The 23114-nt window shown below is 42.7% G+C and overlaps 2 protein-coding genes across 5 annotated transcripts in view; one reads left to right on the top strand and one right to left on the bottom strand.

Moving 5' to 3' along the window:
- Positions 1-410: 410 nt before the first annotated feature.
- LOC108164267 (hsp90 co-chaperone Cdc37-like) lies at positions 411-2052 on the bottom strand. Of its 2 annotated transcripts, XM_033394031.1 has the most exons (2): positions 888-2051; positions 411-767 (listed from the first exon to the last, which is right to left on the bottom strand). In XM_033394031.1, the coding sequence occupies exons 1-2, from the start codon at positions 1948-1950 to the stop codon at positions 565-567; spliced, it is 1266 nt and encodes a 421-aa protein (XP_033249922.1). In that variant the 5' UTR covers positions 1951-2051; the 3' UTR covers positions 411-564. The 2 variants fall into 2 exon arrangements, with proteins under 2 accessions (XP_033249922.1, XP_017155399.2); XM_017299910.2 differs by having other exon boundaries at positions 411-2052.
- A 1260-nt stretch (positions 2053-3312) lies between these two features.
- LOC108162660 overlaps positions 3313-23114 on the top strand; it is a 129312-nt gene continuing 109510 nt past the window's right edge. The window contains exons 1-2 of one of the 3 annotated variants that reach the window (XM_017297496.2): positions 3313-3502; positions 6218-6864. In XM_017297496.2, coding sequence (XP_017152985.1) covers positions 6837-6864 — 28 coding nt within the window. In that variant the 5' untranslated portion in view covers positions 3313-3502; positions 6218-6836. The remainder of the gene's footprint in view (positions 3503-6217; positions 6865-23114) is intronic. The other 2 variants (XM_017297499.2, XM_033394081.1) reach the window with 2 other exon arrangements.

The raw sequence follows: 23114 nt of genomic DNA, 5'->3' as shown, positions 1-23114 counted from the left end.
TCAAATTTTTTTCTTAGATGTATAATTTTATATATTAATTTGAAATGTAATTAAATTTAATTGAAATGCTTTAAATACACAACTTTTTAAAATAAAATCAAATGTATTTTTAAAAATATATAAAATTTAAAATATATTCATTAGGTTTTTAAGATGCCACTGTCAAAAAATCAGACATCTTCAAGGGAATGTAATAAATAAAATATAAATTTGTATATATGTATTTATTGAGGCAGAAAGTAAACACCAGCCATGGTGTTTTATAGTTTTTAGATTTTATTTCTAATTCAATAGCGTTACGCCTCTTCGTCTTATCGATGTGACCCCTTGAACCAGCTCTAAAAATGTAGGTTTATAATAATAAAAAAAACCCAACAAATTATTAATTGATTAATTTATTGTAATTCAAATATTTTGACATTTGCTTACTGAGAATTTAGCTGACTTTTTTCAAATCATATACCGAAAAACTGAACTTAGAAAGGCTTCGGATGATTGAATCTGTTTATTATATTTATTGTATGTGTGTGTGTGTGCCGGGGACCGGAAATTAGGATAAGACTTCTAGTGAAGATTGCACCAGCAATGATTCGCCGCAGGCAATAAGTCAAGATCTTCGGTGCTGACGCCAGTGTAGATGGGCTCCTCCTTGGCATCGTCAGCAGCAGCTGTGGCAGCGGCTGTAGCAGTAGTTATAGCATCAGCTGAGGCAGCGGCTGAAGAATCAGCTGTAGCAGCAGTTGTGGCAGTAGCTGTGGCAGCGGCTGAAGCATCAGCTGTAGCAGCAGTTGTGGCAGCAGCTGTGGCAGCGGCTGCAGCAGCAGTTGTATCAGCAGTTGTGGCAGCGGCTGTAGCATCAGCTGTAGAAGCAGTTGTGGCAGCGGCTGTAGCATCAGCTGCAGCAGCATTTGTAGCAGCAGCGTCTTTCCCAGCGGCCCCGTCTGCATCCTTTAGGAGCCATAGACCCGAGGCCAAGCAACGTTGATGATGATAATTGGCCACTTCCCATGGCATTGCGTCGAAAAGCTTTACCAACAGCTCTGTGTCGCAAGTCGTGAAGCCGGCCTGCACCTCTTCGGGCAGGGATTCATAGACCTCAAGTGGGTCCAGGCCGCCGGGACCCAAGCGGCTTTGCACATCTTGCACCTTCGCCTTGGCCGCCTGAATCTTTTCCTGTGCTTCATCTTGGACGCGTTTCTTGTACTCCTTGACATCGTTCTCGAAGTGATAGAGGTACTCGGGCAAGCATAGCTGGGTCCTTGAAAAGAACGAGCTGACACAGGCCCGCGGATCTACACCCAGGCGCTCGCCCAGCTCGAGGATGTACTGCATGCAGACGCACTGATGGGCCAAATGATCCACCAGCTCGTGCTTCTTCTCCACCTCCAGGTCGATGCACCAATTCGTCAGATAGCAGCACGTCTCCTCGCAGACCAACTGCTGGTGCTCTTCTAGGAAGCGCTTGGAGTCCTCGTATTTGCGCAGCATTCCGTATTGTTTGCACAGCTCCTCGTTCTCCTTGACGAACTCCTCGAACTCCTCCAAGGAAAGCTCCTCGTCTGGCTTGCGACCGGCACTCTTAGTGATCCCGATCTTCTCGAAGAACGACTTGTCGATTTTGTCCACATCCCATGCCTTTTTCTCCTTCAGCATCATGTCGTTCTCCACGCGATCAAGTTTCTTGCCCTCCTTCTCGACTTTTTCCAGCTCCTTCTTGAGGGCGACTTCATCGCCATCTTTTGCGCTGATGCGCTCCTTGATATCCACGAGGCGAGCGTCGATGCTCTTTCGTTTCTCTTTAATGTCCTCCTCGCCCCTGACCAATACCTCCAGACGCTCCACCCATGCCTGCTCACGCCAGAGGAATAGGGCCTCGTTATTAATTTTCGGCTCCTCGTCGTCCTCAGCATCCGAAATATCAATGTCTTTCCACTTGCTGTAGTCCACCATTTTGATGCTTTTTTTTTCCACGTAAAAGTTCAAAAAATCTTTTTTCTTATTTAGCCCACGCCAAAGCTAGCAATCGAAAAGGTGAAATTTAGTGAAATTTTACGTAAAAAGCATCGATTGTCTGATGATTGCCATTTTGTGGTGCGATAGCCCCTATCGGTCAGTATGGCAGCCCCATTGTGACCACTATCGGCCCATATGGCATCCCTAGTGGATTTTACAGCCCCACAAAAAAAAGAGTTTCGTGCGCGGCTGATCAGAGCATCATAGCCCCATCTATTTTGGGGGCCTAAACACGAATTCAAGGTCAGATTTGTTCAATCACGTCGGGTTTATTTTCTAACCTCAAAACAAATTACAAATGTATCTAGGAAATTCATCGAAATTGCTGGAAACTCGTCAATCGGGGGTTTTTGGGGTCGCTGTTTACCAATTGGATGTCAGTTTTCTGTCAGTTTCGATTTGTATCGAGTTCTTTTCTCTTCAAAAGATCTATTTAAACGAGTAACATGTATGTAGATGTAGATGTAGATGTAGCAAGGTCGGGGAGTTATTCGTTTTAAGAGAATACGGCCTTATTGGATCCGCCATATTGAATTTTTTAAAACAAACTTTAAATGCGTAATTATTGACCCCGAAAACCCCCAAGCAAAGCCAAAGAATTTTTCAAATAAGTTTACTCCACTTTTCGAAAATATTTTGTATATTTATATTTTTTAAGGTTAGAAATAGGCCGTATGGCAACTCTTGCAAAAAAGACCGAATATACGGCCACGCAGAAAAAAAACATATAAAGAATTTAACTAATTTTTTGATTTGGGAAGAACTGCTTTTATTTATAAGACATAGATATTGTTATTAAAAATTAATTATGGCTTAGAGACAACTAATTTTAATACAAATTGCATCAAAAAAACTCCCTTTCGGAATATTCATAAAAATATTCCAAAATCAAAGAAAATTTCCACAAATTGGTAGTAAAAATCGCTACAAAAATTCCTCTTGAACTGAGTCCTACGACAACTTGTTAAATCTTTCTCTTGCCACGGTCTGGAAACCCTAACCTACCACAAAAGTTCAACAACTTGCCACATGGGGCGCTCGCTCTCTCTCAACTCAAGTCTCGCTCTCACTCTCTCACTCTCTCTCTCCCTTGGCAACATGTTGCCAGTGGCCACTCTCTGCGCAGTCGCACCAACAAGAACCCGAGGGCCTTCTGCTGGGGGGATCCACGAGGACTCTGGCCTTCGTCTGGACATTCGAACACGATACTCGCCGAAGCACATCATCGGGGATCCGAGCTTCGTGGATGGCATAGCGCGCTTCGTTCTTCTGAAATTGCATTTAGTTGGTAAGAAGCATTCTGCGGCAACGGGCGGCAAAAGCGGAAAACCGAACGAAACGAATCCCGAACCGAACGAAGTGAAGACAAGAATTTTTAGCGTGGAAAACCCGTGTGAAAACCGAAACGTGTACGTGTGTGTTTGTGTGTGTGTGCAACGGCAGGCGCCGCAGTGGAAATTGCGGACAGGAAACCGCGTTTCGTTTACATGTGCGTTTGTAATTATGCAAATTGCTGGGTGGCACGGACTCAGACCTACAGCCAGAGCCAGAGCCACGGCCAGAGCCAGAGCCAGAGCCACAGCCTAGGCCTCTTTCGACAAATGGCACTCAAGTGCAACTGTTGCAGGGTCTCCCTCTCTCGTTCGCTGGGATATTTGTGACCTTGCCCTGCCCCTCACCACATCCCCTCCCCACACGTTTCTAACATCCTTCCACTCCAGGACGTACGCTATGCCGCATGCATATTCATGCAGCCGCCGTCGCCGCCGCCACCACCAACAAACACTGGCCATAGAAACTGGGGCAAACTCTCGCCTGCTGCAACACAAAGCCAAAGCCAACACACAGCTACAGTGACAAACAATTTCTGCTCAATTTAAAGCATCCCCAAACCCGAAAAGCCAGGACCCAAAAGCAAATGCTGTGCTCCACTTACCTTCTCTATGGCTCCTCCATGGCACGGTGCCAGGAGGCGGAACCGGCACCTCTTCGCCTTTCCTGTCGCATTCGCTCATCTGTCAAATCCTTATAATTTCCTTACTTTTTTGTTTCCTTCTTTTCTACGGTTTTGGTTCTGGTTCGGTGTATCTTTCTGCTGGTGTGTGTGTGTGTGTGTGTGTTGCTTTTCGCCAACTTGTTGTCCTTGCGCCCCGGCATCCAAGTCAGTGCCAAAGTCAGTGACAGAAAAAAAACCCCCAGAAAACCAGACCAAGGAGCCAACCTCTAGCCTCTCTAGGTTTCCCTCTAGGTTTTCCCACCAGCAACAGTCGCAGGACTCGACTCTGCTCTGCGCAAATAAAATGCAAATAAATTATTTTTATTATTCCACTGTGACAGCTGATTTTCGGTCTTTCTTATGGGATCCACAGCACATTTCTTGGTGACTTTTCTTCGCTATATTGTGCTGTTGTTGCCTCAAGTTTGGGTGCGAAATTATTACGAGTTGTTAAGAGGTCAGAGTCCTTGTTGCGAATTAGATTATTCAATTTGTTAAATATGGTAGGTAGCATATTTCTATGGGAAGAGTTATGGCAGGGTTTGAGTGTGGTTAAAGTGGGATCTCAGAGCAAAAGTTGGTGTTTTCAGTGAGTGTTTGAAACTGGAAAGTTAGTGAAATTATAATGTTTGATGTGGCTTAAACTTTAACTATAGATTTCTTTAAATTATGTGGGGCACAAATTTGATGAACAGATTCGTTTAGAAATCATTGAAGAGCGGGATTCTGAATCATCTCTTGGTACAAACCATGGATTTTGGTGAACAGATTCGTCTGGAAATCATTGAGGAAACGGACTCTGAAACAGTGAAGCATCTCTTAGGACAAATCGGGGATTTGTTTGGCTTAAACAGTGCCCAGATTTGTGCTAAACTAAAGACCTATTACAATTCTATAGTTAAACATGGTCTTTCAGGCCTCTAGGAAGGGCTTTCTTTGCTCTCTTTGAATTTTAGGCATAGCCTGGAGCTGTATTCTTGCTAGAACCTTATCTTAAAGCAGCAAATTCATCGATTTTTATGGATAAATCCAATCTAGATCCACTCCAGAACTGTCCAAAATTAATGGAGCCATTGTTTTCACTTAAAAATATATTAATTTTTAGTCAAACTCTAGGGAAAGGTCTATGTTTCCATTGAGAAAGGTTACCAGATGCCTTCCAGTGTCTTGTGTTCAGTGAAAATGTTTAAACTACCTTAAATATCACTAACTAAACCCATGAACCCGTTTATTTTTCTCTGGAAAACAATTAATTTCTTAGTCTGGAAATAAATTCAACCGAAAAGGATTTTAAATTGCCTAGAAAACACATCCATTCGGACGCACAGAGCATACGAGAATATAAATAGTTTTAGCCGTTCCATAAATAACTAATAAGCCTCCCAGAAATATACGATATTACCGCGCATTTAATTCCTGACCTCCAGAGGCGGCCAACGAGGCATAAGATTTCCATTAACAATTGGGGGCGTGGGGGGCTTTGTTGTGTGTTGTTCGAGACAGTTTTAAATAAATAGCACACAACAATTGCCGGGGCTTGGTCTGCTCTCCACTCGGCTCATTAACCATTCTCTAACCTGGACAAAACCCCATCCTAGCACCTACGGGCGGGTCTAATAAGTTTGGGGCACGCAAAGAGCGACTGTTGGTGCGACTGACATGCAGACCGCTCATAAGTCCTTAGCCTCGTACTCGCAGTAGGACAGTGTAAACATGAATAAGACATTAGGCAGCAGTTTACATGTGTAGAAGGGAGGCAGGCAGGCAGGGCTCTCTCCATCTCTCTCTGTCTTTGTGCGGCCCAATGTCCAATTCCATTTATAGGGGATCCATCTCTACATCTCTGACCTCTGACCGCACACACACACACACACACACACACACACACACTGGATGGAGAGACACCATTGACTGGGGAAATTATTATTATTTAGGAAATATGTTAATTTAATGTCTGGGCGTTGCCTAACCTCATTCGGAGGGTGGCGGAGGGGGTGGGGGACAGGGACGGACTTCTTCAAATTGAAATGTCTGTGGCTTTAAATATTCATTGCCTACTTCTAGGCGCCTCCCTACTGCATTTTGCATGAGAACATTTCCGAATGAGAATTGTCTTCATCTTTTCTCTCTCTGTGTGTGTGTGCGTGTGTGTGTGTTGCATCATTGTGAAATGTCGCATTTAATTTAATTGAAAACATTTAATTACAGTTCTCGTTTTCGCCCACACAGCAAATGCCTTGGCCTTTGCCATTTCCAAGTGTTTAAAATATTTCGAAAAAATCATCTTTGGATGGGAGTTTTCGTATAACTATTGTATGGCATAAAACCCAGGAAAAATCAAGTAAATCAATGCCCAAGTGAGGCAATAATTAACTGTTCGATAGACATTTAAACACACAAAAAGCCTATGGAAAACCCTTAAAAATAACGAAAAAAAAACAAACTACAAATAAAAACCACATAAAATAACGAGAAAAAATTACAACAACAAATTCCAAAGATTGTGGCATGTGGCAAGTAGCATTATAGCCATCAAAGTGGCATTGCCATTCCGACATTAAAATGCAATTTACGCGCTCGCGGCCAGTGATTGTCAAACTGTTACCGTCGGCATCTCGCTCGCTCCTTACGCCCGGCGTGCCCGTCTCTTTCGCACTTGAATGGAATGGATTAATATTTTTGTAAATATCAATCGTGCAGCAACAGCTGCGGCCACGCATTAAACAGACAACAAAGAGAAAAAAAACACAACAAAAAAACAAAAAACAAAATCAACGAGTAAAAGGCCAGGAAAATCGAGCAAAAAGCACAGCAAACACGGGCAAACATGTCGACCATAAAGCTGCTCATTATCGGTAAGTTTTATCTCACAATTAAACAGAGAGAGAGAGCGGGAAAGCAACAACAAAAACAAAAACAGTGCAGGGGGCATGCAACAACAGCAGGGGGGGCATAGACTGTGTGGTGGCATCATCATCATCATCAGGCACACACAGCAGGCTGCTGCGGCCAACGAGCCTGGGATTTTTACTCTGAAACGCCTCTTCCTGGTCTTTTTTTTCCCCTCTCGATGGTCTTTTTTTGCTTTTGTTTTCGTTTGTTGTATCAATGGTCTTTTTGGGAGATATATTGGAAAATTTAAAGAACAGAAATGTATTTTCCCTTCTAATCCTTTATATACTACTATATAAAATATATATAAATACGATACCTTTCATTGCTGGCAGACAGTCGAATTTCAGTCCTAAAAATAAAGGAAAAAGGGGTCCTTTTTTCAATGAAAATACAATAAAATGTGTTTGTAAAATAGATAGTAAAATTATGAAAAACAAATGGATCTTGTGGCTATACGGTTTTCGTTTAATTAATTAAATATTTCAAAGGTTTCCCCACAGAACTTTCCCCGGCAAATCTGTTTGGCTTTAAGGAGCATCATTTGGTGGATTTTTTAGGGTATATTTTCATTATGATATGTCTCATATATGATTTATTTCTACTAAAGATGGTTTAACGCCCCCTAGAACTGTAGCTTTTAAGCCTGGACCTTATTTATTTGTGGTATGGACATCTTTTTATCAAAGTACATCCAAAACTAAAGACATTCCAGGCCTAAGACAACGAATTTAAGCCTTTAAACGGGGTATAAATATTCTTATTACACTATTGTCATGGTATTTTCTAGAAATATCGCTAATATAATACAAGTTCTACCAAACGATGGTCTTAATGTTGATGCAACCATGTGAAGAGACCAGAAATAGCTTCTTTTCAGTTCTAATGCCTCCTTTAAAGCTCGTTTCCTAAAACATAGTCCACTTTCACTTCCAGTTGCATGCTCTCGTATTCCTTATTTCCTTCCTCCCCATGGCTTCTCTTACTCTCCTCTTTTTGTTCTTTTTAATAACGAGTACTTATCATATTAGCTTCCTTAATTGAAATCACCTGCCACGTATCCTCCACCTGCTGCCGAGGCATCTACCGATTGCATTATCTCCATAGCTGAATGATTTTTACTCCCTCTCTTCCATTCTCTCTCTACGGTTCTCTCTTTCGAGAAGATTGCATTCTCATTTGTTCGGTATCCGCCCCGTCCTCCTCCATCTCTCCCTCCTTTTGGCGTTTTTCATTTTTATGTGCGCTCTGGGAAATTTCACAATGCCACAAAAGGCGTTTACGTGGAACATTCACGGCGGGCGGGGAGGGTATGGGTATGCTGTGGTGTGCGGCGTGTGGGGGAGGGATTCCCGTGACCATAAACAAAAGACAAAGGCGTTTACCACCCACTCATCAACGAGCATCATGGACGCATCCTACGCCTGACAGCCATGGACTCATTCTGCTCCAGCATGGACTCCACCAGCATGCCCCTCCTCCAGACAGTGCGTGGACTCCACATCCTCCCCGCTCCGGACAGCGCAAAGACTCCACATTCTCCCCGCTCCGGACAGGGCAAGGACTCCACATCCCCTTGCTTCTCCGTACCGCGCAAGTACTCCACTTCCCCTTGCCTCTCCGGACCGCGCAAGGTCTCCACTTCCCCTTGCCTTTCCGGACCGCACAAGGACTCCACATCCTCCCCTCGCCGGGCAGGACTCTTTCTCGTCTGACCAAAAGTTTACTTTTATTTTTTTTGTCGGTTAACAATTCATTTCCGCGCTTTGGGCTCCATAAATTGCTTTTATTAGAGGCAGGCGGCAGGCGCAACGAAAAGCATATAAAATACAGGCTGAAAACTGAAAGAAGGTCCTGCGTAGCCAGGAATAAAGCGAATGCTTATATGGGAAATAATAATATACTTCAAGTTTTTTGCATAACAAATAAAACGAATCAAATTATAAGGCGGGGCAGGAGCAGGGCAGGGCAGAGAGAGAGAGAGATATCATCTCCCAGACCGTGCCCTCGAGGCAGTGACAAGTTGTGAAGCAGGTCCTGCGGCAACGGGGGTGCGGTCGGGGGTCAGTTTTTGGACCACAAAAAGAGAGAAAGAGAGACCTGAAAGTTGTTGACAGGCTGCCAGTTCTGGCATTGGCTGACGGCTCGGTCTGTCAGAGCACGCAGTCACGACAGGCAATAAAATTCAATATTTCATTATAACGCACGTTACGCATACGCAGCGTGGCACGAGCCAAAAAAAGCGAGTACTGCGGCTGCTCCAATAGGCCTGGCTAACGTAACGAAAAGAGGAAAGAAAATAATCGATTTCCAAGGCCCGAAGTTTGGGATACTCTCGAAGATCTAGGGATCTACTGGAACAGGTTCTGAAAAATAAGGAAAAATAAAAAAATTGACTTTCCAACGGCTTAACTTGTGACCTAAAAACATTGATAAATTATTTCAATATGAGCCTGAAGGTCTTGTGGCTTTTGCTTAAATTATTAATTATTATTTGGTATTCTGTAAATAAATAAAGGAATATTATTGAGCCGAAGGCCTCCGGTTATTTAATTTTAATATTTTTCCCACTTGTATTAAAGACCTTGAGGAACCACGATTTTACTTAACAGAAAAGCTTGAATTCCCATAGGTTTTTCTATGAAAAAATGCTCCTATATTTGTGGTTTTTACTTATTGACTATCTGCAGTGAAAACAGGAGTTTAAGGACACTTTTAGCCATAATTATAGAGCTAAGTGATTATACGGAGATGGCTATATCAAGGCCTATGTCAGATGTTCCCGCTCTAATTTCTCTAAGTCCTCTTCTGAGAGCAAGATATCATTCTTAGGGAAGATCATAGCTTGTGGCACGATATCCCAATATACACCCTTCCTTCTTCCGTTGCTTCTGCTGCTTCTGTAGCTCTGCTTCATGGTAAACCACACAAGACCCTCCCTGATAGGGTACAAAGAGCAAACCGCAGACTGCGTGACGTTGTTGTTGCTTTTATCACACGCACGGCCCCGAACGTTCAAATCGGATTTCTCGTTATTAGCACTGACCTCCTTCCTCCCTCCACCCCTGTCCACCCCGCTAGAACATGTGGCAGACAGAGCCGGACAGAGAGCAAATATCGTGGGAGGCTCTCCGGAATGAAAGTACTCGAATTTCACCTCCGCCTCCGCTTCTGAATCCGCCTCTGAATCCCGCCCCTGTCTCCCCCCACGCCCTTCATCAAATTGAGTCGTTTGGCTGTGTCGCACTAGATTCCTCACTGACATTCGTCGGGGTCCTTGGCTGGGGCTTGGTCCTTATTTTCGGTTTCGGTTTTTGGCTGTTGCCTCCGTTCTGTGCTGTGTTTTGTTGTTGGTTAAGGCGGCTGCGACGCTGACAGATTATTTGCTTTATTATTCATAAGAACTACGAGTACTTGTGCCACCCCCCCTCCAGCCACTCCCCCACTATGTTCCTGGGGGTCATGTGGTACTTGTAATTCAGTGGGTAACAAAGGGTAGATTGTTACGATGCCAACACAATGCGGGAGTGCGAGTACAGCGTACAATCTAATGGAATTGCTATGGAATTGGATTGGCTGTGTAGGATGATGATTTGTGTGTGCCGGTTGGGGGGTGGGGTGTTGCCTGGAGATACAGATACGCCTGCCCTGTGGCTGGGCTAATTGAATCCCATAGTTTGCTGAATGTTGAATGCTGAATGATGGTGTTGCTGATGGGTTTCCTCTTTTCGTATTTCTAGGGAAATAGCAGAGCAACGAGAGTTCTTTGTAAGTTCTATAAATTGTTATAAAAACACTCTTTCTATTTTTATTCTTTAAAAATTTGTTTAAAATTTATCAAGTGCTGTTTTTCTCTTTAAAAAGCCCCCCCAAAAATCCCACAAAAATCCTCTAATCCCCAAAATGTAATTAACATAATCAAAGCCAGAGAGGGTGCCCCTGCCGCTAGAAGGAGGCACACATTTAAGCCACCGAAAATTGATGTTTTACAGGGTGTTTGTGGTGTCCAGAGGCTGCCAGAGGGACTCTAGTCCTGTAAGGAGCCTTGATTATAATGTAGCTACTCATTTGGATTTATTAATTGCGTCCTGAGTCCTGCGTCCTGCTTACTGCTGCCATTGTGCGTAGCAAGTAAATTAATTAGCAAATACTTGCTTTAATAATCATTTTAATGGAATTTGTAATTTAATGCGCCTAACGAGAGAGAGTTTTATGTGGAGAGATTACGAAAGTGACCCCCATACACCCCCATTTTATTGATTCTCTGTCCGCGCTCTCCCTCTCCCTCTCTCTGTCCCTCTCTCTCTCTCGCTCTCTGTTCCACTCTTTGGGTGTATTTTACTGTCTGACAAGTCACCGCATGACCAGACCACAATTTGTTTAAGCGGCTTTAAATATTTCAACATGCCAACTTGGGCCAATTGAGGCCCTGGCCAACTCCCCCTGGGGGTCACTCAACTTTTCCCCGTGTTGTGCTCGTATTTGTGTGGACAGTCAATCACTTTAGAGAACTTTTTTTATTGCCAGCGACATTAATTGATGGCAGGCAGTGCCACCAAAAAAAAAACCCAGCAAAATACGCCTCATAAAAAGCACCGAAAACCAATTGGAAATTGTTTTATTTTCATTACCTAAAAATAAGTATTTATTTTTTACGATTTGATATGCTAAATAGCCGAAAAGTTGGCCATAAATTCGTGTAAAGCATTCAATTATAAATGAGACGATAAGCGAGTGCCTCTGCCTCTCCTTTCCTTTCCTTTCCTCTTAGATTTTCCAGCACACACACAAAGGCACACAAAAGTTGCATAAATTTTCGCAAAAGCAAAGACTAAAGTGCAGAGTGAACTTTTCTGTTGATAAACGCTGGCATGCTGCTTAAAGACTTGTCATATCAGTGCACTCCTCCTGCCTCCTCCTGCCTCCTCGCACTATAACGTTCTGTCTTTGCACACGTGTGTGGTGTGGTGTGTGCACCCGTGTGTGTGCGTGTGTGTGAGCGTGTGTGTGTTATCTTTTAATTAAACATGAAAGTGAGTTGGCGAGCAAATTTGCTCAAACACACAGCAGACAAACAAACAAACCGCCTGCGGCTGAGCACCGGGCAAACACACACACCGAAAAACATAAGAAAAATCAAAAGCAGCTAAAAAATAAAAGAAAAAAACACTCGATTCAAGCAAAGCTTAAACAATTTTCCCCAAAACTGAAAAGGTGAGCATCAACGACTTGGTGCTGCCTTTGATAGGGACGAAGGAAGGATTTCAGGAAGTTTTTAAGGTGCTTTTGGAAGCTCTGGAAATTATAGAGGACTGTTTGCCGCAGGGGCATCGAAAACTGTGGGAATATGGAATAATATTTTAGAAAAGGAGTGATATGGATTTTTGACAGATATCTTTGTCTTTCAAGGACATGATGTGCATAAAATAATTTCTAAAACTATAGGAAATTTCTATTAATGAAATAAAGGACTTATTCGCAGAAATGGTTCTGTTTTTAAGCACCAAAATGGTTAGATTATTAAGCCAAAACCACATCCAAGGCATTTAGACTTTAGAAAACAAAGACTAGGAATATTTGGGAGTATTTAAAGAACTATCTAGAAATAGAGAACTAAGAGAAAGACTGCCTAAATTATTCTCAAATATATTTCTGATGTTTTTTTAATACTTTTGATTACTAAAACTTACCAGAACCCAGCCTTGAGCTGCTTTAAACTTTTCTAAATGCTTTTTTGGACTTCAAAAGTAGGAAAAAAGGAGTGGCCTTTGCTGCATGGAGTTGCAGAAAAGAGCCAGAACTAAAGAAGAGACTCCCAAGAAAAATCCAAATAAAATACAAAAACATAAGATATATAATAGATGCCTTTCCTTGGCATCCCCTCATTAAAGACTCAATCAGGAGTCGGTTATCCACCCATTGAACTTTCTCCTGCACTATCTTCAACAATTATCTGTTTACACAGTGTCCAAGAGCCCCAAAATGGAGACCTAAAAAGCAGCTTTAAAAGCAGCCAAAAGGAATCCGCAAACCCCAAGCAGAGAGCAGACATAAGTTCTGGATGTTCGCCCCATAAGTCCACGACACACAAACATGTCAACCAAGCACTAAACCACATTAAGCAGCAGCAGCAGCAGCAGCAGCAGAGAGACAGTCGCTATGTGTCTGCCCCATGCCACATGCCCCACGCCACTGACGCTTGAAAAAAAAGCCAGTAGAAGTTTTTCTTTTGGCATCGTTTTAAGCGCCGCTCTGACAAACTCAAATAGCAAGCTCTCTCGTATAACCGGGGAAAGCTGGGGAAAACTGGGGAAAACTGGCAGAAGCGACGGAAAGCGATGTGTGACAAGACAATGGCATTAGTTGCATAGAGGTAATTCCAGCTTCCACGCTGTGGCGCCACCCTACGCCACCCTACCCTCCATCCTGCCCCCCGTTTCGCCATAAGTTATGAAAGTTATTCCAAAATTTATAAGATTTTCCACCTGACGGGCACGGTTGGAATGACATCGGTTGCATACAGAGCACGTCGCTCGTGGGGCGGCAATAAAAACGTGGCAAAGGTCCTAAAAACAAACAGCATACGCATATCTAATTGAAGCTGAAAACAGCCGCAAAAGGATCTCCTCTAGAAGTAGGGGAATAGGAGCATTTTACACAGACACTTAAACCAGCTGGGGAATGGGAGGGATGGGTTGGCGGAAATCAAAGACGGCAAAGAACAAACCGCAGACACAATCACAAGAAAATGTCCTTTGGGTGTAAAATCGATTAAGGCAGAAAGGCATCGAGAGGATAGGCACTGCAGTGGCAGGGCAAACGGAAGTCAATCAGAGAGAGAGACGATGCCAAACAGCGTTTCTCCCTCAGATGTCTGGGGAATTACACATGCTCAATGCTCCATCCTCCATCCTCCAGTTGCCATCCTCAAAGCTCGATTCTCAATGCTCTGGCATGGCAATTGCTTTGCTAATAAGCCAGGTACAAGGCAGGTACAGCATATAAAAAATAGAAGCTCAAGATGCTTTGGTACCACTGTACCCACGGCATTAATACGAAATACAGAAAAAAAAGAAGTGTAGGAGTTTAGGTGGGAGGGAGACTACGGACCTATGGAATACCCTTGGAATACTAGTACGAGAAAAGAGAAAATACTCCTTTATGGAAATACCATTTGAAGGCATATTTGTATACCATTTTTAGGGGCAACGATGATAAGACACAGGCATTATTCGATGTCTATTCCCTGGGAAACATTCACCCGCATTTCTGGTTCATTAGAGAAAAGAAAGTACTACTTTTTTTGCTTTTCTGTTGGTAATATCCCATCGATCCTTATGATTCTTGTCAGTTTTGGTAGATAATCGATCTCTACACAACTCCCCAAAGTTTCACTGGCGTTAGCCAAGACTTTTGGCATCCTAGATTCCCTTTTCAGACACATCTCTTTGAGAACCCAATACACCCCTTCGAGGTACCCCACAGAACTACCGGGTATAATAAGAACGGATGTGTTTGGCATTAGCAAAAGGAATTCCCTCATGTTTGCTCTGATGACGGGGATACAAGGCGAGAGACAGCGATAGGGGATACAAGGCGAGAGAAAGCGATAGGGGATACAAGGAGAGAGACAGCCATAGGAAAGACAGAAAGAGAGAGAGAGAGAGAGAATGGTTGGATGGTGGTGTAGAGGAAGCGTAGGAGGGTCGTATCGGGGTATGGGTATGGGCATGGTTGGTTTACTGTAATTGCACGACAAAGTAAGCGCGTAACTGCATATTTACATATCACTCAGAAGGGGGGCAACATCATCGTTGACAATGCCGGAAGAAAGGGAGGAGGAGTGTGAGGAGTGGGAGAAGTAGGAGTAGTGGAGTAGAGTGGAGAAAGAATGAATTAAAATAAATTAAAGCATGCTTTCAGGCGCCGCGCGCACATGTAAATAATGCAACGCAATTTTTCTCACGCAGTGCGACAGGCAGCGAGTATGAGAGACACAGCGAGAAAGAGACAGCCAGCGAGACATTGAGAAGAAGACTGTGAAGCAGCACTGGCGAAGATCTGACAATGAGTCCTTGCCCTTCCTTCCTTCCCCCCTCTGCCTGGCTTTCGGAACACTGATTGATATGTCTGTCCTCGACAGCGGAGGATCTTATCCGCTCAAGGTGTTGAATCATTTAAGATGTCGCCTTGATTGCGCGTCTCGGATGAAGAATGCCTCTGCAGGAAGGAAGGCAGGAATTCAAGCACGAGAAAGCACTCGAATTATTATGGGCCATGCCGCACCCAAGCCATTCCCCCACAGGCAAATCAATTAGATACATGAATCTGAGAAATGCCGCCGGGTTGCGGATTGCGAGTGCGAATACGAGTGGGCCTTGGGCCGGGGGCCTCTGGGGCTCTTGATTAAAGTGCATTCCCCGAGGGAAATGTATGTAAAGCGGGCGAAAATGCAGTGTATTTCGTGTGTAAGCCCACAGATCAGGCAGGTGTATCCCTAGGTACAATCTACGCTCTCTTAAAGGTAACTAAATCGAGTTTTTGGTCAGAACTCAACTCTTTTCTTGTCATCTCACAACAGCCTCTGAGATTTGATCAGAAACCACTGCTAAAAAGGTTTCTTATGTATTGTCTAGCCATCTGCCATGTTCTTCCTTTGAAACCAGTTTAAAAACAGCTTTCACAGCTCAAATAACTGCAAAAATACTGCCCCCAAGACCATTTTAGAAAGAAAAGTCCAACCTTTGACTCTTGACTCCCGAGCAGCACAAATACACATTTCAAATAGATTGGTATGGCTTTATGACCCCCCCTTCAGCACATATACTCGTACAAATATCATTCATTCTCCTGCACAGATAGCACATGGCTTATATATCACCAGCTTTTTTTTGTTTTGCCCGCACCCAAACAACACTCAACACACATAAATTATGTGGCAAAACTATTGCCAAAGTGAAAAAGAAAACCAAACCCCATAAAAGAGAGCGAGCACAGACCCAAGCCCCAGTCCAATCCAGTGGCAGTGGCACCTTGGTTACCTTTGTCCGTTCTCATTCTTTCTGGCAGCGGCAGCAGTTCCCTCTGTGGGCCCCCTGACAACTGTCAACTCTCTGTACACTTGGCCATGTCTTAGTTACGCATTCAGCACTGTCCCCTGGCCCACAGGAAGCACCAGCAGCTTGTTAATCCACATACAAATATTGCGCATACGCCCCGGAGAACGCTGAAAAACTATGTGCCAGAAAAATGGTTAAAACTAGGTGAGCCCCTGACTACTCGTAATTTGGCTTTTGTTTTTTCCCTCTCCACATGTGTGTTTGTGTGTGTGTGTGTGTGCGTTTCCCCTGTTGTTTTATTAACCCAATAACTAAACACAGAATGCGGCTCTAGCCACCCTCTCGCCCCCCGTCGCTGTCTTGTGCCACACCCACGCGCCCTAAAGTCTAGGGCGAAACTTAAAGTCAAAACAAGTACTCGCAAAAAATGACTTTAGGGAATAGTATGAGTGTACAGTACCCTCTAGGCGGCTGATTTTGTTCTAAGGGAACTAATTAAAGAATTCGGATTTTAATAAATTGGTGATGAAAATTATATATTTAAACAGTATTTAATTATTTAATTTACATATTATTATTCTATTAATTTAGTAATTTATTATGTCACAAATTATTATTTAATTTTATCCTTGGTTTTTATTATTATTATTTTTTTTTTTTATATTTATGGAGATAATAGCTCACTTTATTATGTATCTTTTTTTATGATTTTCGATAAATAGGGGGAAAAGATATATCTACTAAATATGAGCCAGATATCTGTCTAATTGTTACGGATTGGTTTTTAATGCTCGTCTTACATTCCGATGATTTTTCAAATCTGTTTAGATAATAAAAATGATTAAAAATAAATATGTTTCCCATTCAAATGAATTATTTTAATATTTAGATATGGTATAATTCCTATAATAAAATAAATTCTATTTTTTTATATTTAGATAAATTATGGGCCGTATTAAAATACACGCCTGAATTCTGTTTAAAAAGCGAATATTTAATTTAAATATGAATGTTTTTTTATTTTCTCATATTTTTATTTATTTGGTTTATTATTATTTTTATGTATATTTATATTTATTTATATATATATTATTTATTTATTTATATAATAGATATATGCCTTTTATCTCCGACTCCATTATGTTTCTTAATAATTATGGACTCCGCAAGTTTTTTCTTGATTTACAAAGGCAGAAAAATAAGTGAAAAGATTTAATATAAACTTTTGATGAGTAGAAAACATAGAAATCGTAAAGAAACAGACAGGCACCCACTCATTAACTTAATGCTCTCCCACGCCCCTTTCCGCTCCCTATTACCCACACCTCCGCGACACCCAATATCCCCTTCGCACAGCCAGAGAGTACCGGGTATCAAAATGACTGGAATGCGGGTCGCTTGTCTTTGCTTAGCGTTGCTTTGCTTTGCTTTGTGTGCTCCACTTGTCAGGTGCAGCGGCAGCCGAAACCCCTACCCAAAATCCCTGGCTGCAACCTGCAACCTGCAACCTGCAACCCTTTGCCACTCGTACTTATCTAACACCTTTGACTCCATTATGCCCCGCCGTGGCAGCTGCTTATCTGTCATGGCAACCCATCAGTGCATAACTTGTCGGGATTTTAATTAGCCCCAGCAGCAGGACAGGAGCAGCAGCAGGTGCAACAGGAGCTGCTGCTGTTGCTGCTGCTGCAGCTAATGCTGTCATGTCCAGCGTCCATCGTATCCCTTCTTGCATGTCCTTGTTTCACGCCGTTTGCCTGCTCGTTGGTTTGGCAAAACGTTTTGGCCCTGGCTCTTTCGCTGGTCCTGATCCTCCTGCTGCTGCTCCTGCTGCTGCTTCATGGTCCTGCGTTGACACGCGCTTGTCGCTCATTATCCTTTATGAATTTTTCATAAATGCAGGTCTGCCTGCCCGTCCTGCCCTGCCAAAAGGAAGGAAATATAAGCGAGAGAGCGAGTTTCCAAAGAAAACTTCCAGCAATTGAATTTTTTTTTCCCCGTAGCGTAGCCCTTTTTTTCGGTTGGGGTGCTCCTGCTTCTGCTGCTTCCCTGCTGCTCTAGATAATTTCTTAAACACGTGCCCGGCAAGCTAATGCCACAAAAGGGCGGCAGGGCAGCCACCGAAACCCAAATTAGATTTAGCTCCCCAAAGAAACTCCATTGAAGTGTGGCTCCCCAAAAAAAAACACACACCGAAGGGGAGGACCGCCTTAACCTTAGCTTTTGCCACAGAGTTGCCTCGGGGTTTGCTGCCGCGTGGCGCAGTGCATTTTTTATTACAAATTCGCACCTCCACAACCCCCCCTCCAGCTCTCTCTCTCTCTCGTTTGTTTGGGGTGGCCCGAGGGTTAAGGGAATGCCCCTTTTTGGCCAGGTGTTGCCACTGCGCTTTTGGCGTCTTTTGTCCTTATTGTTTCTTATTGTTTTTCCTTCAAAGATAGCTCTGGGGTGGTTTGGGGTGAATTTGCTGTTGGGGTAAGAGATTTTTGAGAGTTGACATTATAGAAAAAAACTTAAATGCAATCCAATGCAGGGGGAAACGCTTTAAAGCCAAGCAATTTGTTCTCTAGAAAATCAGTTAATGGATACGCCTTGACCTTCTTAATTTGTTTTGTTTCCCCAAACCCATTCCCCACCTTTCCTTCCTTCCGTTTCCAGGGTATCGCTGAGTGGCCATCTCTCTCCAAGGACAGCAGAGCAGATGTCCCTCGCTCTTTCTCTGGTGCTCTGTGCATAATTTCTTTTCTGTGCAAATTGCTGCCGCTTACTCGCAGTTTTCTTAGGACTTTTTGCTCGCTTTTCAATTTCCCAGAATGAGGGAGAGGCAACAGTTTGTCTCTGTGCCCCGTGGCGCCCCTTCCCGTGCAATTGTCTCTCTGTGTCTTTTTGTTGTGCTGTAAGTTGCAGCTAAATCTGTGGCAACTTCTCCAAAGGGGCGGCACTTTTGTTTCGAATCGCTGAAGCGTGCGCTCCGAGAACAGCCTGCGGGACCAGACCAGACCAGACCAGACGAAGGCTCCTTCTGCCATAACTAAAATGAGACACTTGGCGGGCAACGGGCCGGCTGGCTGTAACGTCTTCTCATTCGCACTTCTTGGCGGGTCCCATTCGCACACTCTTCAGTTCTCATTTCTCAACACTGTTCCTCTTCCTATTGTTCCCGGCTCGAGTGGCACTTTCAGCAACGTTGTCGTTGTCGTTGTCGTTGTTGTGGGTGTCTTTGGGTCCTCCCATTGTCTGGAGCTGCCATTGCACCTTCGGATGCAGCTGCCGCTGCCGCTGCTGCTTCTGTCTCTGTGGCTTCTTCGACATTTCATAATCCCCGCGCGCGCAAAACTTTAATTACAAAGGACAAAATGCACTGCTTGCCAAAGGGGTTGCCGCATGCACTTTCACCTTGGGCTCCCCCCCCCCACACCTCCTCTTTTAATTTCTCAAACCCTTCCTTCCTGCCGCTTGCCGCCTGCCGCCGCTGACAACATCGTTCGCACTTTCGCTTCAAAAGTTTTTCTCATCATAAAATCCGTTGCCAAAGGCCCTTTGACAGTTTTAGAAGGCGGTACGGCGCGTTTTTAATCAGTCGCATGAGTCTTGCGCCTGGCTGCACTTTACAACACTTTGCTCATCACTTTGTGGCATGGATGGTTCCTGTGGGGCATAGGGCCTGGCCCTGGGTTGGGGGGTCCCAGGATTAAGGGTATTAGTGCGCGATTTTTGCGGTTTGTTATTGAATATTTGAGATTAAGTTGTGCCTTTGGGGGCGAGGGAATTATCGTACAACTTTGCGATGCTGGGCGAAAAACTATTCCATAAGCTTTTAATCAGCACTGGAAAAGGGATTTTAATTGGGAAATTAACGATAGTTATTGTTTTAGTTTCTTTTAGCAGGGTTTCCAAAGATATTTAAATTTTTCTTATTGTTGACATTCTGTTGTTGAAGATTTTTATGTTGCCTACTTTTCGGCATTGGCGATTAAATGCGTTTTATCCCATATATCAATCCCATCTATAAATCCACAATCACCAGACAAATTTAAATTAATTTTCAGCTCGAATTCCCCAACCCCAACCTCAAAGGCTTTCCACCGACAGAAATGTACAACACTTACTTGTTCAATAATTTACCAACACCTCAAACTCATCTTCTGTATAGAAATAACTCAGCGGTTTACCTAGGATCCATCCTTTAATTTGCACAAATATCGTAATTACAATTGAATTATTCAAATATTATCATCATCGGAATTTATTTTACTCGGCAATCACTTTACGCAAAACACTTTTAAGTCAACAACAGAACAGAGCAGACCATCATTGTCATAATCAATTCCAATCGTTTTAAAATATACGACAGTATGTATACAATATTTATGGATTAATTATTTAAATTGCCAATGTTTACACGACACATACTTCGGTGGCAAACAAATGAAACTGAAACAACGACAGACAAAGGACAGGCAAACAGACAGACGGGCAGACCGACAGACAGACAGACACCGACAGTGCCAACAAAATATCATTGATGAGCTTTAAGTATGTCAACATAAATTGCAATTCCCTGCCATCTCATCTCCCAGCACCATCTATGGGTCTCCATAAAGTATGTGCTGCTGTTTTTTAATAAATTTTAAATAAACATCGAACTGCCAGCGAGAGAGTCGCGAGCAGTAGGCAAATATTTGCATTAGAAAAGTATCCCTTTTGCATGTACTTTCAAAAGGGTATAATGATTTTGAAGAGAAGTTTGTTAACCTATAAAAAGGGATTGATAGCAAGCCTCAGGCGGCCCTTCTTTGCTGTTGTTGAGATTTTGTTGGTGAGGATTTTCTGTTGCCTACTTTTCGGCTTGCTTTGAACCACCAACAGCATCCAGTACTGGACAAATTTGCCTCTCGTTTTCCGCTGAAAGAGTATCAAGCACTTTGACTAGCAATGATTTTTTTTTCCTATAAATTTTGTTGTTGTTGTTCCCTTTTGAGATGGATCCACAAGTACTTTCCAGTCCTTGTTCCGCACTGCTCCACCCCCGCAACCGTTTCCCAACACTTGTTTACGGCATTATGCCGGGACAACTTTTGTTTGTTTTATAAATTATTGACACTTTATTGACAAGCCACGATGGAGAGCAGCAGCACCAGCGGCAGCAGCAGCAGCAGCAGCGGCACACAATGGGGGAGCCGGAGAACAATGTCGCATCAACTTCATTATGCCCCTCAACGCACAGTGCACAGTGCACAGTGGGGCATTGCCCCAACGAGAGCGAAGGGTCGTCTATGCTCCATGGTTATGCTCTGACAATCGATTGTCACATTCACAGGGTCTATACACGGTCCCTATCGGAATTGACACGACCACTCAATGCCCATCGAATGGCCGAGTGGCAGGGCTGGGCAGGGCTGACGGAGGAAGAGAAGGCTTGTTAAGCCTCTTCACGCACAATTGGCCAATTTATAAATTATGGAAAAACTAACAGAATGTGTGCATAAAATATTTAAATGCACCTAATAAATAATAAATGTCACAAAAGGCAAAAAAACGAGACTATTAATGGTATAAAAAAAAAAAACTAAAAATCCACGAACGTAAAATGAAGAGAAAATAATATGAATTAAGTCCATTTGACACCTTTTGTTGGCGTAAAAATCTTTTTGCCTTCAATTTGGCACGTTGCACAAATGTGTGGTGTGTGGGGCGTAAAAAAAAAAAAATATATATGAAATTAAGTGCAAAATAAAGTTATTTATTTGCATAAATAATTAAATAATTTGCGTGAGTGGTGGAAGGGGCAGAGAGAGACTGAGAGAGAGACTGAGAGTGAGAGATATAAATGCTGATATACTTACTGTGTAACACAAATTGATTGTGGAAATCGTTCGAGTGGAAACAGCCTCAACGACTGACTGAGCAGCTGAAATTTCAAATGAAAATATCAGCACAGAGAGCGGTGGGAATTGATTGATTACATAACTGGGGGTTACCCCCAGGGATCTGCCCGCCTGCTAAATGCTTGTCTGTGGATTAATCTACAGGATTTTCGGCGGCAGGGAAAGATTACAGAGATTTGAAAAGGGGATTGCTGAAACGTTGAAGGCCAAACTTTACTGGGAGATATTTTTAATTAATTAATGCAATTTATGGAATAGAAATAACTATAAATAAATAAAATTAAAGAAATATTTTAGGAGCATTTACAAAATATATATAGATTGAAAAATTGTAAAAATTAAATTTTTTTGTAATTTTCATTAAATTATCAAAATTCTATATTCCATCCTAGGCTGAAATGCAACAAAAGCCGAGGGTGTATGCTGCATGACGCGCGTGTACAATATTTCCTCCAGTATTTCTAATTATTTCTTTGATATTCCCCTCAAATTATTAAATAAATATAGCAAAAAATATAACTCGGTTTGTACGAGCTAAAACCCCAATTTCCGGCATAGAAATATATTCCAAATCGCTTAAAAAATATTTATATTTGCATTTTAGTATGCTCTTAATTATAATCCAAAACAAAGGAAAAATAACAAGCCAAATATAAACGCAATAAATAAATCAAATTTTCAAATATAATTTGTTGATCATTTTTGCCGCTAGCCACAGGAGCAAAACAACAAAAAAAAGAGGACGTGGACGTGGATGTGGATGTGGATGTGGATGTGGACGCGGACAATTCTTGTCAATCAATTCGAGCGGCTAATTGCACAAATTTTATATTCCATATTAATTTACATATCATATAAATTAATACCCAAACTCCAGTTGGCAGACGCACTCCGGTGGGGGTTGCCATGGGAATAGAAGGGGGCGGCGAAAGCGGAAACGAAAGTGACATAATCCCTGCAGAATGGACACATATGTATATTTATATTTTTTTTGTTTTATTCACAGATTTTTCGCCTTTCTACCCCCGCCCTGCCTTTATTTAATTTTTATTTGCTCAAACACACGTCGCGAACGCGGAGTGTTCATCATTTTTGTTTGTTCATTGTCGCTGGAGAGGGGTGGAGGGGGAGGGCTGAGGAGAGCAATTCGTGTGTTACAATTGATTCATATCAATTTCCATCAAGTATTTCACTTGTGTAACGAGTTACAGGGATGATTGAGCACACGTATGTACATAATGAAGTATATAGTGGCTGTAAAAAAAT

The sequence above is a fragment of the Drosophila miranda genome, chromosome 4 (assembly GCF_003369915.1).
Source record: "Drosophila miranda strain MSH22 chromosome 4, D.miranda_PacBio2.1, whole genome shotgun sequence".
Classification (NCBI taxonomy): domain Eukaryota; kingdom Metazoa; phylum Arthropoda; class Insecta; order Diptera; family Drosophilidae; genus Drosophila; species Drosophila miranda.
Note: the sequence above shows the minus strand (reverse complement) of the source record. Positions and strands in the feature narration are given on the sequence as shown.